Source organism: Caloenas nicobarica, chromosome 20 (assembly GCF_036013445.1).
Source record: "Caloenas nicobarica isolate bCalNic1 chromosome 20, bCalNic1.hap1, whole genome shotgun sequence".
Lineage (NCBI taxonomy): Eukaryota > Metazoa > Chordata > Aves > Columbiformes > Columbidae > Caloenas > Caloenas nicobarica.
Window position 1 is genome coordinate 7,089,652 of NC_088264.1, and position 19,465 is coordinate 7,109,116.

A 19,465-nucleotide genomic window follows, 5' to 3' on the forward strand; every position below is an offset into this window, starting at 1 on the left:
CCACAGCCCCCGGCCCCTCCAGCCCTCCCGGGGACGTGCTGTCAGTCCCCATCGCACACGCCGAGGTCCCAGGGGCTGAGGACCTCCGTGGGCACGTGGAGCACGCCTGAGCCAGATGCGCGTTTCCAAGCAGCATTTCTGCTCAGGGGGATGCACCCCCTGTACCCCACCCCCAAATGCAGGTACGGGTCTGCGTGGTCAGAGCACACACTGTCCCACTCGCCTGCACCCCGAGCTGCTGCCCGGGCCGGCCGCTCCGTGGGGTTCAGCTCCCTCCTTGGCCAAAACCAAGCAGGTCAGGTCTGAAAATGGATGCTGAGGGTAACACAAATGTGGTCCTTGCTGCTGTGCGAGAGGTTTTATTGGGCTGGTATCCTCTCCCCAGAGCTGTCCCCCAGCAAAGACCCTTGCACTGCTCACAGCAGAACGTCCCCCCAAGCCAGGCCTACATGAGGAACCTGGACAGGTCCTCTTTGATTTCAGCCTCGTCCCACGGCCCGTGGATGTTGTCCTTGAGCAGCTGAAGGCGGATGAGGCAGTAAGGGCACAGGCAGGAGACGGCGAGCAGCAGCAATGTGAAGAGCACGGCACCCACGCTGGAGACGGTGGCCAGCCCCGCCAGCGCCACCAGCGCGAAGAGCACAGTCACCCCCACGTAGCATTGGGGCGTCTGGGCTTTCAGCTTCTTCTGCAGCATGGGCCAGAGAGCAAAGATCTGCATGGCGAAGGTGACCATGACGAAGGCGTGGAGGGAGCGAGGCAGGCGGGAGGCCAGGCACACCGAGGCGAAGATGGCCATGTTGAGGGACAGCGTGCTGGAGACGATGGCGGCGTTGGCGCCGTAATCAAAGAAGATGAGGTGACCGAGGAGCATGAGGGCCGACATGGCGTAGATGGTGTCCGTGCTGATGGACTCCGTCAGCGTCTTCAGCACCGGCGAGAAGCCGTAGGTGAAGGCGGTGAACACCAGCGTGCTCTTCAGGTCAGCCCACCGCGTCCGCCCGCTCTCCCGCCGCCCGGCCCCGCCGTCCACGGCGTCGAAGAGGACGTAGCCGAGCAGGGAGGCGGCCAGGGCCGCCCCGAAAAGCCCCTGCGGGCTCAGCATGCCGGCGTCCATGTACCACCAGGTGACCACGAAGATGCAGACGCTGCACAGCTGCTGCACCACCGCTCCCGACTGGAAGACGACGGCCCGGTACCGGTACCGCCGGGCGCGCACGTTCTTCCGCAGCTCCTCCAGGAACCGCTGGTCCACGTAGTTATCGGGGAAGGGCTGCCGCTCGTACAGCACCTTCTGCCACCGCCGCCCGGGCACCGGCTCCATCCCCCGCGCCGGGCGGGGGCTGCTCGGCCGCCGCACACGCAGCCGCGGCCCGGCCGGGCCCCGCTGCCGCCGCAAGGGCCGCCGGGCCGCGCGGGGCTGCCCCCTGCCGGCAAACGGCCGCTGCTCGCGCCGGAACGGGCGGGCGGGCCGCGGGTTCGCGCCGCGGGGGGGCCTGGCAGCAGCTGCGGGCGTCCCGCGGCGCGACGGGGCCGGGCCGGAGCTGGCGGGGGCGGGGGACGAGGAGTCAAATTTTCTAGTCTGTTTTGGTGATTTTATTTTCTCTTGACTGGGTGAGGATCTGCTGTGGCTGCACTGATGTTTCTTGTGTGACAGCTAGCTTTTGCTGACAGATCTTACACTGCAGCAAACCAGTGCCTCCTCTTTCTTCCAACTGAGTAGTCGTATCCTAAGGTAGATGCCATTGGCATAGATTGATAATCTGCTTTGTGTCGTTAAATATTGCATTTTGTGATAATACCAAGAGTGATAAGGAAGATAACTTCCATGAGACAAGCCACCTGAAACACAGTTTCTGGCTACTCTGCTGGAGATTTCAATAGCATCCTGAACCACTTCTGATGAAGCACTTTGTTTGCTGTTCCCCGGGCAGCGGTGCGAGGCACTGCCAGGGTGCCCCCCTCCCTGCAAGCAGGCTGGTCCCTGTAGCTTTTGGGGGGCTAGAGGGACGCCCCAGCTCCATGCCGGGGTCCGGCCACCCCGGGTGCCACAGCCCCTACCCTGCACACAGGCCCGTGCACGGAGGTGCTGCTGGGGCTGCCTCGTTTCTCCCAAAAACGCCTGGGCTGGCAGCTGCGGGAGGTAGCGCCGGCCCCACGGGCAGGAGGGATGCGGGTCCTGCCCTGGGACGCGGGTCCTGCCCTGGGATGGGGGTCCTGCCCTGGGATGCGGGTCCTGCCGTGGGATGCGGGTCCTGCCCTGGGATGGGGGTCCTGCCCTGGGACGCGGGTCCTGCCCTGGGACGGGGGTCCTGCCCTGGGATGCGGGTCCTGCCCTGGGATGGGGGTCCTGCCCTGGGATGCGGGTCCTGCCCTGGGATGCGGGTCCTGCCCTGGGATGCGGGTCCTGCCACGGGATGCGGGTCCTGCCCTGGGATGCGGGTCCTGCCACGGGATGGGGGTCCTGCCGCGGGATGGGGGTCCTGCCACGGGATGGGGGTCCTGCCGCGGGATGGGGGTCCTGCCACGGGATGCGGGTCCTGCCCTGGGATGCGGGTCCTGCCACGGGATGCGGGTCCTGCCGTGGTCCCGGCAGCGGCTGTCCCCACACACCGTGGTGAAGGACTCTCCTGGGGGACCCTCCTGCAGCCCCAATGTGCCACCCTTAAGTGGCCATCCAGAAGGGCACAGCAGGTTGGTGGGATTTGGTCTGTTCTCTGTGCTTGGACACCCCCGTGTGTCCAGCCTCGCTCTCGGCAGGTGACCCCAGCCTGTGTCGCAAGCCCCTCTCCCCGTCCCGGCCCAGTGAGGCACCTGCTTTTCTGGTCAAACCAGGCTCCAGCACCCATGTCGAGGAATGTGGGTGCGATGCTGCAAGCACCGGTCACCTTTCAGTCGCGCCCTGCTCTCTCAGCCTGCCAGCACCCTCAAGAAGCAAAGCGGGAAGAGGAAAGGGAGAAGTCGTGGCTCAGCATGGGCTGAGAAGTGCAGCTCTACAGGGACACCCATCCCCGGTGCCGCCCAACCCCTCGCCAAACAGAGCGAGCTAGTGTGCAGCAGGGGGACCGGGGAACAAACAGGCACGAGGGGAGGTTTCACAGAGGCAAGAGGTGTTTTCCCTAAGCGCGTGGGGGTTTGTGCTCGGGTCAGAGCCTTCCCAGCCGCAGAGAGGTGCTTGCTGTGGAGGAGCTGCTTACTTTGGCCTCACGCAAGAGGCCTCAGCCCGGGGCAGAGCAACCCGAACACTGCGCTGTTTGTGCTTCAGGAAGGGGCGTTCGTGGGTGTCCTGTCACGGTGGGAGCGGGCAAAAGAGCTGACGGTTGTTTCCCCACCCCAGCCCTCACATGTTTCCCTTCGCATCAACAGGAACCAGCCAGCGCCTGCCACGGGGGGCTCTCCAAGCAGGACGTCACCTCGTCCAGATACGTGCAGAGCAGCAGGTAACCCCCACAAGCTGGTGTGCCTTCGGGGGACCTCGGGCTGAGCCGCTCCACGGTGACATCTAAAAAGTGCCACCTCCCAGCTCCGTGCCATAGCACTTGCTCTGCAGGGCGGGAACGGCTGGCCACCCTGCCACCCAAGGGGCCAAGCTGGCGACCCCACGCCGGGATGGAGCTGGGCTCAGTTTCAGCTGCCCTGCCTGTAGCCCCATCCCCACACTTTGCACAGGGCCAGGCGTGTTCCTCCGTGCACACCAGCCGGTGCCCACAGGGACAGGGAGTGCTGCCAGCTCCCGCGATTGCTGGCATTGCCTTGAAGCCCAGGGCCTGGGAACTTGTATTTTTATAATAAATGAAATGTCAGTCTCCCAAAGTCGCAGAGTGAAGCTGGGGTGCGCAAGAGAAATGCTCAGAGGGCAGCACTCCCCTCCTGCTCCCCTGAGAAGCGACATGGCCATGGCAGCGGAGGGACACAGCGCGTCCCACGGGCAGGGCAGCGCTCTGCTCTCATTGCGAGTGTACGTAACCGTGGTGCTCTGGGGACAAGGGACGCTGGGCTGGGGCACAACGCTGCCTTGGTGTGGTCAGGTCCATCTGGAAACGCCTGCGGGACGCCCAGCCACCGAATGAGGGGATCACCGTGGCGCTGGCTCTGCACCCTCGGCAGCGCGGAGACCCGCGGGCCCAGGCGCCCCTTCGCTGCTTGGGAGACCCAAACGGGCTTCAGCACTCAGCAGCTGGCGCTGGGACTGGTGCTGGGTCCCAGCAGCAGGGGACGGCGTGAGCTCTGCAAACCTGCTGCCCACAGTCCAAAGGGCAGCTCAGCCCTGCGCGGCTGGCCCAGACTCTGTCTGCAGGGGGATGACTCACCTGCCTGCGCTACAGCCCCAGCAGGACCGGCCATGGGACCGGCCACGTCACCGTCCATCCCTGCCAGTCAGGGGGAAACGTGTGCCATGGAGTCGACCCTCAGCCCTCCTGGGGCCACGTGGCCGCTGGGGCTCTCTCGGCGGGGATGAGCAGTAGCCAAGGTCAAGGATGCAAAAGCTCTTTGTGAGTGTCTTAATGCCTGCACTGGATTCCGTGCAACGGGGCCTCCCTCACCTCACGATGAGGTGTCCCCAAGTGCCACTGGCCTCTGAAGAGGTCGTAAGATGGCAAGTGCTGTGAGACCCTCTGCTGAAATGCAGAAATGAGGAGCTGGACCCCATGGCACTACAAATCCCATATAGGTGGAGGACCTGTTGGCTTGGATGTCCCCTCCTGTTTGCGAAGGGACCCCACTGTGGGTTTGTTTAGTTTCTGCTGGTCTCTGAATGTTTGAATAAGCTGCTACAGCTGTTTGGAAGGAAGGCTGGAAAAGGTGACAGGCTGGGACTGAAACAGCTGTGACTGATCTAGGCCTCCACTAGAGATATTTGAATACCCAAGCATAGAGGGCACCGCACCCCCGCCGCTGGCTCAGGGCTGCCTCCAGGTGTGTCTGCTTGTCCTCAGGGTGGGACCATCGCTTGTAGGCTTCAAAATAACCAAAGAGCACACCCTGCTTGGGGTTTGAGCTTGCCCAAGGCTGCATGGATGAGGGCAGATCCTGCACCTCCCCATGTCCCTCGGCTGGGGCTCTTCCCCTGCGTCCCATCCATGTCACTCCCCGGGGGACGGGGCTGCCCCAGTTGCAAGTCCACAATGGTGCCAGCAGCTTTGCAGGCTCCTGGCGGTGCAGGCTCCATCCTTCTCACCGTCCCCCTGCAGCGAGCGGTGCCAGCACCAGCACACGGGAGGTTGTGCTGCATGTCCCAGGTCGCTGTGACGGAGCTGGGTCCCTCCGTGGGCCTGGGGCAGTGGGACGATGGGGCTGCCTGCAAGCACAGCTATGGATGCTCCGTTTCTCTGCCAAGCAATCCCCCAGCCCTCCCCTTTGACCCTGGAGCTGAACCCTCCCTCCGCAGGAATGTTTTCCGGGGGGAGGTTGGCTCCGCTCCAGCTGCTGAATTTTTCCATGCCCAGAGACCATCTCCTGCCTTACATGGCCCCACAGCACGGCTGCGTCTGCTCGCCTGCAGTCACCTATTTAAGGATTGTTTGGATTCAGTCCGCAGCATGGAATGGGACAGCAGCCCAGCTCCCCACCGCTGGGCTGAGCCTTGTGGGGGGTGCTGGGGCACGCAGAGACCCCAGGGAGGCATTGCCAGGTGAACGGTCCCTGCCCAGGTCAGGGAGGACCTGAATGCTGGTGCGTCGCTGTTTCCCCTCGTGACAGCATCCTAGGGACATGTAGGACGGGCTGGGCAAGACATGGAGGCTTGCAGGGGAGAACAGGGGTGGTGGGAAAGGAGTAGCCAGGGAAGGGGGGAACCAGCACCCTGCCAGGCAACAAAGTGAGATGAGGAGGTACCGAGGCTGCTGGAGAAACCCAGTGATGCTGCTCAGGGCTGGGGAGAGTGGTCCAGGAAATTGGGATTGGGTCTAAGGATCCCAGGCTGGACCAGCACCCGTCAGGACGAGGTTTGGGATTTGCTGAGCGTGTTGCAGGGCGTAAAGGATGGGAACGCTGCTGTGGAGCTGGGAGGAGGCGCTGTGGCAGGAGAGAGGAGATGTAGAAAGGCAGATGCTTGCAGGGACGTGACCTCTGGCAGACGTGGCCTCTGGGGCAGCTGCAAAACTGAGCTCCCTCAGTCCTGGCATTCCCCGGCAGTCAGCACAGGTCGGTCAAGCCCTGCGGCAAAACGCCCTCCCCACCACCCACATTCCTCCAGGGAGAGGGACAAGCTGGTGACCCCGGCCAGCTCCAGGGCAGTGGGTCAGTAGGCTTCCATTTTGTAGGGGAACGAGAAGAAGGTCAAGCTGTCACCTAGTGAAGATGGTTTTGGTTTTTAATCTGCTTAAAAAAAAAATAATCCTCGGGTAACTGCAGCCAAAAATGACATCAACGATGTGCTCTGCCAGCTGTAGGGTGGGACAAGTTCGAACTTCAGCCACCCAGGTAAGCTCAGCTCAGCCCTTGGTCATACGTGGCACATCCCTAATGCACAGACACAGGGATGAAACCAGACCTGGGGGGTAAAAAAATTAAACTGCCCGTGGAACCTGAGCATGGGTTGTCATGGAGGCTGGAAGATGAGAAATGTGAGTGGAAAATTTGGGAGTGAGGAGGGTCTTCAGTTCCTTTGGGTGCCCACAAGACCTGGCAGAGATGAATGAAGCTTCTGCTGAGCAGTTTCTGAGTCTGTTCTTCATTTAAGCCCTGAATTTGAAGCGTGGGGATGGGATACGAAGCGAAGTTCTGACCCAGCTCTGCCACAGTGGGTGAGAAAGAATCAAGAGCTACAGGTGGCAAAATGCTCTGAAAAAAAACAACTCCCCAGAGGGCGAAGGCAACAGACTGTTGGGGAGAGCTGGTAACCAGGGTGGTGGTGGCTGGAACCGCGTGCCAGGTCCCCCGTGTCAGCTCTCCATCACCCCGAGCCTCGTCCACAGCTGCTTCCCTCCCTTTGCAGCTCTGCGACATGGAGTGAGAGGCATGAAGGGACGCGGTGTTTCATAACGAGGTTTTTACCATCTGCCCAGGGGGATGTGTTTGTTCTGTAGCCGTGCAGGTACAAAGCAAACCAGAAACAGATGGGGAGGGGAACACTGGATGAAACGGCGCTTGCAAATGGGCCGGCTGGGGAAAAATTTGGCATGTACTGATCGAAAGAGGTTGTAAATCACTGCTTTAGTTTAGTGTACTGCAAAAGGATCCTCTGCTCACCTTCCCACTTGACTAGTAAAGAAGCATTCGTTCAAACACAGCATGGCCTCAGCCTGGAAACAACGGCAGTTTTGGAGGAGATATTCACCCAGGAGCCCTTCCTGCCCTTTTTCCAACAACATCTACCTGGAGCCTCCAAGCAGGGGCTCCTGCGCTTGGGAACAGCGGTGTGATGTTGGGGCTGAGACGTGTTTTACACATGCAGTGCTTCTCCCTGCAATCCGAGCTCGTCCTACCCTGAAACACGGGGAGAAGGGTCCCCTGGGCTTGGCCCTGCAGGGCATGCACGTCCCCCTCCTCGTGTGTCCCTGGGGAGTGACTCCCTGCTACTGGCCCCCGCCTCACCCACCTCCCTATTTTTAAATATCTCCTGGGGAGAGGATGGAGCCAGGTGGGAATTTAGTTTATTTTAGCACTCAGCAAAAAGGGGAAGGGAAGCAGCTGATCCTGTGGCATCCCCTGTGCGTGCCCAGCCAGCCCCTCTCGTCCCTCGTCCCCACCGCTTGCACCGGGTGGTGGGGCTGCGGCTCCAGCACGGCTGCCCTGGGCCCCAGCTGCCCTCCCAGCCCTGGGGGAGTGCTCTCAGGTTTGGTTTTGTGTTGAGCAAGCCACAGACGTGCTGTCCTGCTGCATCATGTGCCTGCAGTGTTGCCCACTTTGGCCTCAATTTGCATGGGGCCGTGGAGGAAACCCAGCGCGCCCCATTGCACTGGGTGCTTTCCCAGCCCTTCCACTTGCCCCCGGTGCTTATGGGCAGGTTCAGCCCCCGCCGTCCTCCCAGAAATAAAGCTCAAAAAAAGCTTTACACCTCCGTCATGAAGTTTTGCCGTTTCTCGGTTTCTGTAGCAAGATTTGCTTTTTCTTCTCCCAGGGGGCTCAGCTTGCAGCTGCCAGGAAGCACTGGGGGAACCAGCAGGACCCCACTGGAAGCCTCTGGCCCCACAGCACATTTCCATCATGCGACCGAGAGTTAATTTTGATTGTCTGTGTGTCAGCTGCTGGTGGCTGTCTGGACTTTCCCCCTGGGATGACAAGAGCAGCTCCTCGGCTGCCGATGACGTTGTCTTCTCGGGCTGGCAGTGAGCAGTGGCCGCTGCACCGGGGCATGGCACCGAGCCGAGGTGCTGCTGAAGGCCGTACCTGGAACGCCTGCCAGCTGGGCTGGAGAAGGTGGGTCTCTTCTCCTTGAAGCCGTTTTCCATCTGTTCCCAAGCACCAGCTCTAGGAAAAGGTGTTTCCTGTTGCGCAGGGACTCTGTGCTCCCAAGGTGGGGCCGGGAGGTGCTGTGGCTTTCTGCTGCGCCTCGCCTGGGCATCCCTGCTGGAGCAATCCTTCTGCCTCCTGTTCTTAGCCAAGATTTTAAAATTCATACAAAGCCACACAAAGTGAGCCAACCAAATACAAATGTGTTCAGAAGTGGAATTCCTATTTCAATTAATTTTCAGCACCTTAGTTAAAGTTTTGATTTTCAGGTTTTGAGCCACTAAAGGGGGGGCTCAGAGCCAGGCAGAAGAATTCTCTCTCTGGACCCAGCTGTGCCCCCCGAGAGCCGTGCGAGGGGTCTGAGCCTGTCACAGGAGGCCCAGGCCACAGCTCCACCAGCGCTTTTGGGAGCCCCAGGCCCGCACCAACCTCTCCCCATGCCACGTTTCAAGGCTCTTTCAGGCCGGAGTGGAGCCGGCTGGCTGGAGATCAGAGCAGTCACTCTCCTGCACCAGGTCACGCAGCCCCTGCCAAGAGTCACCGTGTGCTGTGAGACGTGACAGGAGCAGAATCACCGGTGCAAGCTCCACCATCCGTCCCTGCTGCCTCAGCCCAGGGGTGAAACCCTGCAGCAACAACCCTCCCCCAAAATCCCGTGTCTCGGAGAGACTTTATTGAGTGATGAAAGAGCAATTCTCAGCTCGGCTGGAAGCAGAGTTTCTCCTGTTTGGGTTTGCAAGGAAAATGATTCCAACCCCATTTTTTTGCACAGCTTGTCCCCACTTGGTGTGAGCTGCAAAAGAAAGAAAAGAAATTCAGGATTTTTTTTTTTTTTTCCTACGTTTTGTACCGGTTTGCTGGATTCTCTCCTGCAAGTGGTTAATGGTTCATCTGAAGTCTGAGGAAGCTCTCTGAAGCAATCTTGCAATTTACAGCTTTTCCTTTACTAAATAAGAAATGGTCAGGAAATTAAACAGGAAATTGTGTCTGGAAGGAACAAAAGTTGTGTTGTCACAACCTGCTTATGAAAGGTTTACTTTATTCTAACCAGTAAGGAGCCAAGATCAATAGTCAGAAGAGGAAGGAGTTTGTGCGAATTAAATCACAAGTGAAAAGAAAAAAAAAACCAACCACCAACACTTGGGAAAACAAGAAGCCTTTGTAAAGAGCAGAGAGGGTGAATAAGAGCGAAGGCTCAGCATCTGTGGCAACTAAATGCTGGAAAATGCTGAAAGATGGAGGCCCGGGGTGTAGCCTGTGGTCAGGCATCTCCCAAAAGGTCAAACATTGCTCGATGGCCTCCCGTCTCTGGGAGATTCTCTGCAGCCCATACAACACGCTGGGTCTGTTAGAGTGTGACAGAGAAGTGCTGCTCCCTCCCTGCATGGGGTTTGCAGGTTTCCCGCTCAGAAACCCCACAGCGAGGTGCCCCTTGGCCCGCCCAGGGGACACAGGTCCTGCACAATTGGGTGACACGGTGGCCCGAATTCAGCCCTGCGGCAGCACCAGCTCACCTCATCCCGGGATGTGGCCAAGAGAAATTTGGCCAAGGGCAAGCCAAAAACCTGCTACAATCGTGCAGAGCTTTCTGAGGATCCCACGCAAATATTTGCTCCCAAGTAGCCCTACAGTACATTGGGCTTTGCTTTAATTATGGCCTCTAGTTGGGAGATTAGGTAATGTCTAATTATTTTTTTAACCGCTATCCTGCTCATATTATCAGTGGTTGAGAAGCAAGCTTAGCAAGCGCTGGTACGTGGGTATGTCAGAGGTGATGGATCAAAATCTCTGTCTGGATGATGGCACCAGGCCATTCTGGTGGACGCTTGTACCTGGGTGGGGACTGACTCCAAGGGGCTTTTACTCCATGATCCTGACCAGTCACTGCGGTGGTTCCCCTGAAATGATCTGTCCTCTGTGACAGCTCGTTAGTTGTGTTTGGTCTAAGCCATACGTGATTAATCCCCAGCTGGTAATGGGACTGTAGCATGAGAGCTGTGCCAGCCCAGAGCAGCCACGTGGGCTGAACAAGTGTGGCTTCCCAGCCGCGTCTCCTCCTCCCAGGCCAAGTTCTTGGCAAGGAGGCCGGAGGAATCACCGTCCCAGGAGCACGGCAGAGGCTGGTGACAGAGGCAGTCCCAGGGGTACGCTGTGGCACAGCCCTGAGCAAAGCACCGCCTGCCAGCACCCAGGCAAGAGCTCTGGCTGGGAATACTCAGCAACGGGTTAATAAATGTTAACCGGCTCTTCTAGAAACCCTCGTGGCAAAGGCGCTGTCTCGCCCCGCCAGTGCTGCGAAGCAGCTTCTCAGCGTTTTTCAGGAATTGCCTCGCTCCCGTAACCGGTTGGGCTGCTCCTGTGTCATCCCCGCACCTGGGGTGACAGGACCTGACCGAGTTGGGCGGCACTGGGGCAGCTGGGCTGAGCTGCCCTCCTGGCCGCTTTCATCTCGGTATAATCCATACTGCAGTTCAGCGAGTCCATTTTCCTCTGCTAGAGGTTCACCCTAAATCCCACGGGCTTCTTGCAAAACCTTCTGGTGACTTGCACAGGAATTTTTTTTCTCCTGTTCAACCAAGTCACAGCCCCCTCCAGCGGGTCCAAGCCAGGCTTCTGGCTCAGCTGCAAGGTACGGGGCAGCAGGACCTGCTTTGCACCCCGTGCTGTTGTACCCCCATCTTCCAAAGAGACACAGCACAGATCCGCCCCCTCCTTGCGCAGCCTGTGGTTTGCTGGCCAGGGGGGGTTAAACCCCAGCTGGTGTGCAGCTGGAGCTTCTCCCGTGTGGCTTCTCCTCCATGTGTTGGCACCCAGACCTGTGGCACATGGAGCTTTCGGAAGGGCAGGGGGTGCCGAGCGTCAATGACAGCGTTTGGGAGCCCCCCGGGCAGCCGCAGGGGCCGCTCCACGGGCTGCAGCGCCTTTGGGGACAACAGCAGCTGTGGCCTGGGAGCGTAAGGAGCTATTAAAGCAGGAATGTTGGTTTTACAAACTGGGGACCTGACACCTCACCGGATCGAGAGACATCTGACTGTAAATCTTCAATGTAAAACAGAGTGGCTTCAAATTAACCCTGGATTGCAAGCTGATTCCTGTATTTAAAAAGTTAAGCTAGGGGGAAGGGTAGCCAAAGAGCCAGGAATCTGTATTTTTTTAATAAATTTATATGGGGAGAGGGTTGTTAGAATTAGACGGATGAGACAGGTAAACTGAGGCAGGGCCGGGTAGCGTGTAAACCCTGGAGTCCCAGCCGGTGGGAACAGCGGAGGGACCGTGCGGCCGGGACGGGGGTGATACAAGCAGGGCCCATTTGCCGTGTTCCGTGTGCCTCCCATCAGGTACAACACCCGGTCCTGCAAAGTCGTTACTAAAACCTGCTTCGATGAGCAATCCTGCCTGTGACTATTACATTGGCAAGGTAATCGTTTTGTGATAGATAAACTTACTCGACACAGACAGAGTCTATGCCCAAGAGAAGTTTATTGTGGTAGAGATAAGCGAAGCAGCGCTGGGTGTGTGGGGAATCTGCGTTCCACCTACACGCACACCTGACAAAGTTTTTAGTGGTCATTATATACCCCCCCCTTTGTTATTACAATTCTCTGTTTTTGGGAATTATCCCACCTACTAATACATATTCATACTAATAGATACGCGTGCTCTGTCGTGGTGTTAGGGTCTTCTCTCCCCATCTGGTGGTCGTCAGGATGAAGGCTCTCCTCTTCCTCAGTTTGTCCTTTATCTGAACTCGGGGGTCCTTGTAGAAAAAAAAATCACTGTCCTTCTGGCTTTGGCTGACGTTTCTATTATCTCCCCCATTTGGTCGTCATCTTGTCCTTCAGTCCACGATTTATTTGTTCCTGTCCTGTGTTTCGGTACATCTGGTTTCCTCAAAATAGACTCAGAACATCCTTATCAATAACATGAGCCATCTGCCATCCCATTTAACTAGCAACAGGAATCACTAGGTCGCTCTAACATTTACTACGGTTTCCTACAGGAGGGCGCTGGTCCCGCAAGGGCTGCGGTGGCTCACGCCTTGTGCTCACACACACGGGCCGGAGCCGCCGCCGGCAAAATGGCGGCTTCCCCGTCCCCCCCGAACTACAGCTCCCAGCAGCCCCCGCGCCCCGGCCCGCCCGCTGGGAAATGGAGTTTCCCCGCCCACTCCGCCGCGGGGTTTCTGCTGGGGGCCTCAGCCGACACCAATCAGCGCTCGGCTCTGTGGGGCAGCCAGAGATGCCTGATCAAAAAAAAAAAAAAAAACCACCTGTCAGCTCGGAGGGCCGTTCCTTAAAATGTCCCTCGCAGCGGAGGTAATGACATTCTTCGCACGCCCCGCGGCCTCGGATTTTGCTGTCAGCCGTTATTTATTACTACGGCGAGTTCCCTTTAACGGCTTATTTCACGCGGACACCTCACAGGGGTCCTTGGAAGGGCGGGGAAATAGAACACCGCTCTCTTGATTCGCTGTCACGCTGGAGCGAAGGAGCCAATCTGCTCCGGCAGCCGGGATTGGGAGGCGGGGCCGCCGCCAGCTGCGCAGGTCATTGGTGGCCGCTGGGCGAAGGGGCGTGGCGGAGCGGCGGGGAGGGTGACGCGTATCCTTCCAGCTCAGCGCGTGAACGGATAAGGGCCGGGGGGAGGGGCCCGGTTCGGCGGGCGGTAACGGCCGCGCTCGCGCCGCCGCGTGTCGCGTCACGTCGGGGCCGCTCCAACGGTCGCTTCTCCTCAGCGGCGCTCGCCGCCGCCGCCCGCGCTTCTCCCGCCGTCCCTTTGCCGGGGAGGATGCGCCGCCTCTGCCCGGCCGCGGCAGGTAGACGGGGGAGACGATGAGGGAGCGGCCCCGCCGGCTCCTGGCCCTGGGCTCCTGCCTCTTCCTCTGCGCCGTGCTCTGGTGAGTCCCGGCCGCGCCGCGGGCTCTCGCGGGGGAAGAGGCTCCTCCGAGGTCTCCCGGGAGTGCGGGCGTCCCCCTGCGCGGGGCTCTCGGGGAGAAGGGCAGCGGCAGCCCCCGGCGCCGGGCCCGCCTTAGCCTCGCCGCCCCTGCCCTCCCCGGCAGCGCGGGGACCCCGGTCCTGCTGCCCCGGCTGGGGAGTGTTTCGCAGCCCGGCGGGGAGCGCCCTGGTCGGGGTGCTGGGAGGCGATGGCCGGGGGCGCGCGGAGCGGGGGGCGGGAGCGGAGACGGTGCCGTTGGGGAAAGAAGGTGCTTCCTTTTGGCAAAATGCGAATGTGCGAGTGTGCTGGCAGCAGCCGGGGAGGAAAAGGCAGGTAACAGCTTTTGGGAGGGTAATTCCCGCTGCTGTGAATAAGAATCATTTGCCGCGTTCGTGACAAGCAGCGGTGTCGGATGTGGAGTCAGTCCTCAAATACCAGGGCTTCCAAGTTACTCTGTAGACTTCTGTGTGTATTTAGTTGCCACTCCGTGCTTTTAACCGGACGGCTGGCTTGCTTTTCTAATTTCGGGCTGAGCTCTGGCTGTGTTCTCTGAAAGATCAGGATGCCTCATTCTTGAAACTGATTTTCTGTGACTGGCTGGAGTTGTGATAAATTAAAGCTAACGAGCCCTTTCATTTTTGCATTGGTTATGTCTTTTAGAGTGTTTTTTTCACAGTGGTTACCTTAGCTATACCTTTTTCCAGCATCTTCTGTTTACTTTGTTTTCAAACTTCCTTAAAATGTGACTTTTATTAAAACACAAATATTAGGAGAATATATTTCTATGTGGGAAGTTCTAAGCTTCTTAAACTTTGGCCTCCTTTGAAGTCGGTGACTCACTGTTTGAGAAACGCTAGCCAGTTTGACCAGCAAACTGCAAATATCAGAAACTGAAGCAGCAGCAGTTGTTAGAGATAACTGTGTATCTGGAGTATTTTAACGCATTTCCTGTAAATTGTTTAAATAGTCTATTTAGCAGAGAAAAAAATGAAATAGTTTTGAAGTTCTGCGTTGTCTCATGGTTGATTCTAGTTGGATGGACAAGGGGAGCCGAGACATGTTTCTGTACAGAATCAGTTGCAAATCTGCTGCTGACACTTGCATTACTGTTTTTGGGCAATCGTGGAGCAAATTTGGTTCGTGTCATCACATTCCTGTTTTCAGGAGGCAATACAGTGAGTCTAAAAAGTGCTTAAACTCTGTTGCTGTGTTTACATTTAGCAAAACTTTAAAAGAAAAAGCTCCTAGCTATGTAAGTTAACTGTGAACCTGATGTAGCTGTCCAGACAGCTTTTCTTTTACTTGTTGGAAAATTATGTGGGTTGTTGTTTGTTTGTTTGTTTGTTTTTTCTCATGGAAGGTTCTTCTTGTTAGGATCCTCATTAGGAAGACAGATTTTGTTTGTTACTGTATCTTGAGGGCTGATAACCTGTTTCCGCCTCAATGTAATTTGTTACCAAAGGTTTTCTCAATTTAGTGATATATGGATGTAATTTTTTTCTTGTTGTGTTCTTAGTTTACTGTTTTAATGGGACTGTTTTAAGAAAGTTCAGTTGCCTGTTCCATATTGATAAAGACATATCCTGTTCAATTAACTTCTTGAAATATTTCTATTCTGTAAAGCTCAGACAACTTCTGAGTTCATCTTGGGTATGTTTAGGAGAAAAATTGAGCTGTGTTTTTTCTGACTTTTTAGAAGAGATTGCTCTTCCAAGCGGTGTCTTAATGGAGCTCAGAGCTTGCACTAGAGTATCCCGAACTTCTTGCTGTTTAAAAAGGAGAAATCCAGACTGTGTTCACCCTGCTCACTCTAGGTGCTTTTGATTAAAGAGCCAGTAGATTACCTTAGATGTTGCGAGGTCTACAGCTCTAGTTCTCTAGTCTCTGTTGCCCAAACATAAATTCACATTAGGGCATTTAAAATTCTCTGTTTGCAGGATGGCATTGCAGCTTGCTTTAATTTCAGTAGCCGTGTCACATTTGTGATTGGAAAGTCTCATCTATTAATTCCTGCCTTGTTGCTGGACTATGTAATGTGATAAGTTGTGATGTATGTAACATTTTCCTAAAAAGAAAATCAATGACTCTGCTCATATAAGCAGTTAAGAAACTTTGAATAGTAAATGGGAGGCTTTGTGTTCTAAATGTTGGCATGTGTGACAAATGTTGGCTTTTTAAATTTAGTTGTCATTAAATGTAATCATCCAAGGATGTAATGTTAGTAGGAGAGAAGCTGTTTTCTTACAGGTGAAAGTAGTGTTCAACAAATGATCAAATTAAAACCAAAAAAGCATGGTGGGGGGAAAAAACACAAGGCAAAGCAGAGTTGCTGAAAGAACATTTTTGGGGCTACTTGGACTCCTATTTTTTCTTTTTTTCCTCCCCTCCGCACCCCCCCCCCCGCCTTTGTTTCATTCCTGGACAGACAGTTGCTTTTTTCTTTGATGAAACTAAGCTTAAAATAGGATTTTTTTTAAAAAAAATCTCCCATCATGCATTTTAAAGCATGCCTGAAGAAGTTGGTCCAGTGGAGAAATATCAGTTGCTAAAAATCAAGTGGGTAAAAAATTGATATGACAATTTTCTAACTGGAAACTGTTTAAAAAGATCTTGTCCTGTAAGTTAAAAATGTGTATCAGGAACAGTACAAAAAAGCCAGAAGCCTGAGTTGAGGGATTTGTTAGCTGCTGTCTTCTAATGAGGGCAATGTGGAGTGCAGGATCAGAGAGATACAAGCACTTGCAGCTTTCTGAAGCAAACTGTACATGGAACAAATGCAGATCTCTGACAAACCTCAGCCAGTGAGGTTGTTCCAAGTAGTTCAAAAGAGTGGGATGGCTGCATGGTTTTGGAGAAATATTTTTGATGGAGGTAAGGCTTAGGAATGTAGTGCTCTAAAAATAATACACGTCTGTGCAGACTGAAGCTTTGACTGTACATGACAAATGACTCCTGTTGTCCTGAATTTACAGAGATTTTTTTACTGCTTCGTTTAATTCCTTTGTGTGGATGATCATAATGTAAAAAAATACTTACAGAACTTGTAATGCTTTGTAGTTTGACAATATACAGAGCTGAAGAAGTGAAGTGGATTTAGAAGCTTATAGGGGGTACTGGAACTATCTGAACTGAGGCTAGCTGTGACAGTTGTTTGACGAGTAACCTGTATGAATTGTTCTGATGTCAGCTTTTGCCTGCCATAAGCTGTGCTTTCCAAGTGTTAGCTATGAGTTTAATAAAGAAGTCGTGCATACACTAGCTTGTCTATGTTTCATTCTGTCCCAGAAAGTGCTTTGCACAGTCTGATCTACTTAGCTTTTATGAACTCTTTTGTCATCCTTGGTTTTACAACTATGAGTAAAAGGAAGATGAGGGTTAAGTGCATGTGTGCATCAGGATTCTTTAGTTGTAGTTAAATTGTGAATCTGCTGCATCAGTAAAGTAAGGCTTGTATCAATGTGGCTGACTTGAAGTATATGGTGCCACTGTAACCTTGTTTTGTAGTCTTTGCATGATAACGCATTTAAAATGCTGAAAGCAGTATTTTAAACCAATGGTTGGAATCTCACTGTCTGAAGCTATGAAATTCAGTATTGTCTGAAGCGTCTTTGTGTTGGGCTTTTCTGAATATGTGACTTAAATGTCTTTTTGTGTTGCATTCCATTAGACAGTCTGGAGAGCACATTCTTTGCAAAGAGTAGATCTAGTCTCAGCTTTTTTTCTCCCTTAAAGATCCATCAGAACTTTTAAAATTATCTTAGTAATGCATGCAGCTCTCCTGTGGTAATAAATAGCCTTTAAATGAATGGTGTGTTGTTTTGTTTTGTCCTTTTTTTATCAGCATTTTACAAGATTAATGGTGGTTCTTTGCATTTATCAACAGTTATTTCTACTGCATATGCAGCAACGAGTGTTGTGTCTCTGGAGGTTGTGCTAAAGCAGTCAGTGCCTTGAAGGTAGCTTTCTTCCTCTGACTGCCTGAAATAATGCCATTGTCATAGAAGCCCGGTCTTCATTTTCTGAGAGGTTTACTTTGTTCTTCAGGCCTTTTTCAATGGAACTCACGCTTCCTGAACTGTTCTGAAAGAAAGACTGAGTCCATTAAGTTACTGAGGAGAGAGTGAGGGTTCCCTCCTTTTTATAGAATTGCAGAACGGTCTGGGTTGAAAGGGGCCTTCAAAGCTCATCCAGTGCCCCCCCTGCCATGAGCAGGGACATCTGCACCAGCTCAGGTTGCTCAGAGCCCTGTCCAGCCTGGCCTGGGATGTCTCCAGGGATGGTTCATCCACCACCTCTCTGGGCAACCTGGACCAGTGTTTTCCCATGTGTACCACTGCTTCCAGATGCTGGAGCATGGCACTGAGAAAAGCTGGTTTTGCTCTTACCAAGCTTGTGCTTCATGCTGCCTATGGGCAGCAAGACAGCTTTGTGACTGCATCTTCTGAATAAGCTGCCGATGGATACTGATGAGCCTTTTGCCATTTTTTTCTGCATTACCAGTGGCTGGAAGGTGGGTTAGTGCAGACTTGAGAGTCTGGCTGTGGATCTGCTGAGCTCCTTGTTCGTAGAGAGCCTTCTTTCTCTTTGACAGTTAGGCTAGTGATAGCAGTCACAGACCTGTATGATTTGTTCAAAGCAAAAGATTTTCCTGCCTTCCTCACCCTTTCACAACTTCTCTCTTTTTTTTTTTTTTAAACCGATTATTCCAGACTAAATTATTTTGTAATCAAGAAGATAAGCTTCAACCAAGCCTCATTCGTAGGCCTATTGTGCTGGCTGTTTGCCCCTTAGGTCCGAAATCTGCCCACCTTCTCTTGCACAGGTGTATGCTGAACTGATCCTGTGAATATTTTCAGTAGAGAAGTGTCACACAGCAGGGACTGACATCTTAATTCTCCCTCTTAGCTGTTTGGCATTGGTGCATCCGCACCTGTTGGTAATACAACCCTTCGAGAGATGCAGAAAATGTCAGTGATCCTCCTGGAGAGAGACTGTTCCCTGCACACTCAAGGAGAGCTTGGTAATGGGTACACTGGTGATAGCTTCCTTCTGTTTTCCCTTGGCTTAAAATTATTCTGTTTCACAGGTGTCAACCGTAAACTGTTTTGAACTCCTGCACTCTCCATTGTCCAGAAATAGGTCTTGTTTGGGGAGACTTTAAGAAAACTCTTGGGTCATTTAGAGGACAGATGAATTTGAATTGAACCTTGTGTCGGTGTTTTTGTATAAAGTCTTTGGAAAGGATAGCTTAGGTGGTTTATCTCTGGGAAGATCAAATTGTGGAAAAACTGCTCTTATCTTCATGTTCTGCTAATTTGGATTTTTTTTATCAGCTGTAATGTATATGATTAATTTTTCTTAGCAGTTGTTTACTTTCTACTTGATTTTTGTGCTTGTCAAAGCAGTTATCAATAGTTTCACTATCTCTGATAGTCTTCTGCAACCTCCTTCACAATTACTTACAGAGTTTGAGCCGAATTAGAACTGGATGGTCTTTCACATGAAATGTACACTGCAATTTCAAAACCACCCGCACTTCTGAATTTCAGTGCATTCCTTTCACAAGCCTAACAGCCATCAGTAGACCATAGCTAATTCGTATGGCAATACGTGTACCCTACCATTCAGATAGGGGTGAGCAGACTTTCTGCTTCAGTAGAGAACCATAGTATGTGCCTGCCCTGTGAAGAGTGAAGATTACTCCCCCCCCTTCTGTGTCTGGGCTTGCAAGCTTTTGCTTTTGGGTTTGTGCACATCAAGCTGAAAAATTCATGTTGTACTAGAGACAATGGCTCTTAAACTACATTAATGATGATACTAAAATACTCGTGCTTAAGTTCCTTTGTTCTTGATGAGGTTTAATAGCTGCTGCTATTTTGAATCATACTTGAAACTTCTGTATTTGAAGTATTGAAAACTTCTGCTTTCATGTAAGTCACGAAGTGTTGGTTATGTGTTTGGAACAATCTCTTGGAGTGTTTCTGCACTGTTAAGTCATTTGAAGATACACCTTGTACCTGAGACAGTGTATCTAGTGACTAATCTCCTGTACTATTTGGGCATTAGATCTCCTTGTTTTCAAGCCAGCATTAAAATGCTACTCTTGTCATGAGAAAGGGAAGGGTGTATTAATATA

General features: G+C 53.7%; 2 protein-coding genes across 4 annotated transcripts in view; one reads left to right on the forward strand and one right to left on the reverse strand.

Annotated features, from left to right (window-relative positions):
- Nucleotides 1-333: 333 nt before the first annotated feature.
- On the reverse strand, nt 334-1,377 carry PIGC (phosphatidylinositol glycan anchor biosynthesis class C). The gene has a single exon (XM_065649088.1). The coding sequence runs from the start codon at nt 1,322-1,324 to the stop codon at nt 446-448; it is 879 nt and encodes a 292-aa protein (XP_065505160.1). The 5' UTR covers nt 1,325-1,377; the 3' UTR covers nt 334-445.
- Nucleotides 1,378-13,038: 11,661 nt separating this feature from the next.
- Nucleotides 13,039-19,465, forward strand: part of SUCO (SUN domain containing ossification factor) — a 35,762-nt gene continuing 29,335 nt past the window's right edge. For 2 of the 3 annotated variants that reach the window (XM_065648977.1, XM_065648978.1), the window contains exon 1: nt 13,039-13,291. In XM_065648977.1, coding sequence (XP_065505049.1) covers nt 13,227-13,291 — 65 coding nt within the window. In that variant the 5' untranslated portion in view covers nt 13,039-13,226. The remainder of the gene's footprint in view (nt 13,292-19,465) is intronic. The other variant, XM_065648979.1, reaches the window with a different exon arrangement.

Excerpts from the sequence above, each read along its gene's own strand:
- PIGC (XM_065649088.1), bottom strand. The coding sequence starts at position 1,324 with ATGGAGCCGGTGCCCGGGCGGCGGTGGCAGAAGGTGCTGTACGAGCGG.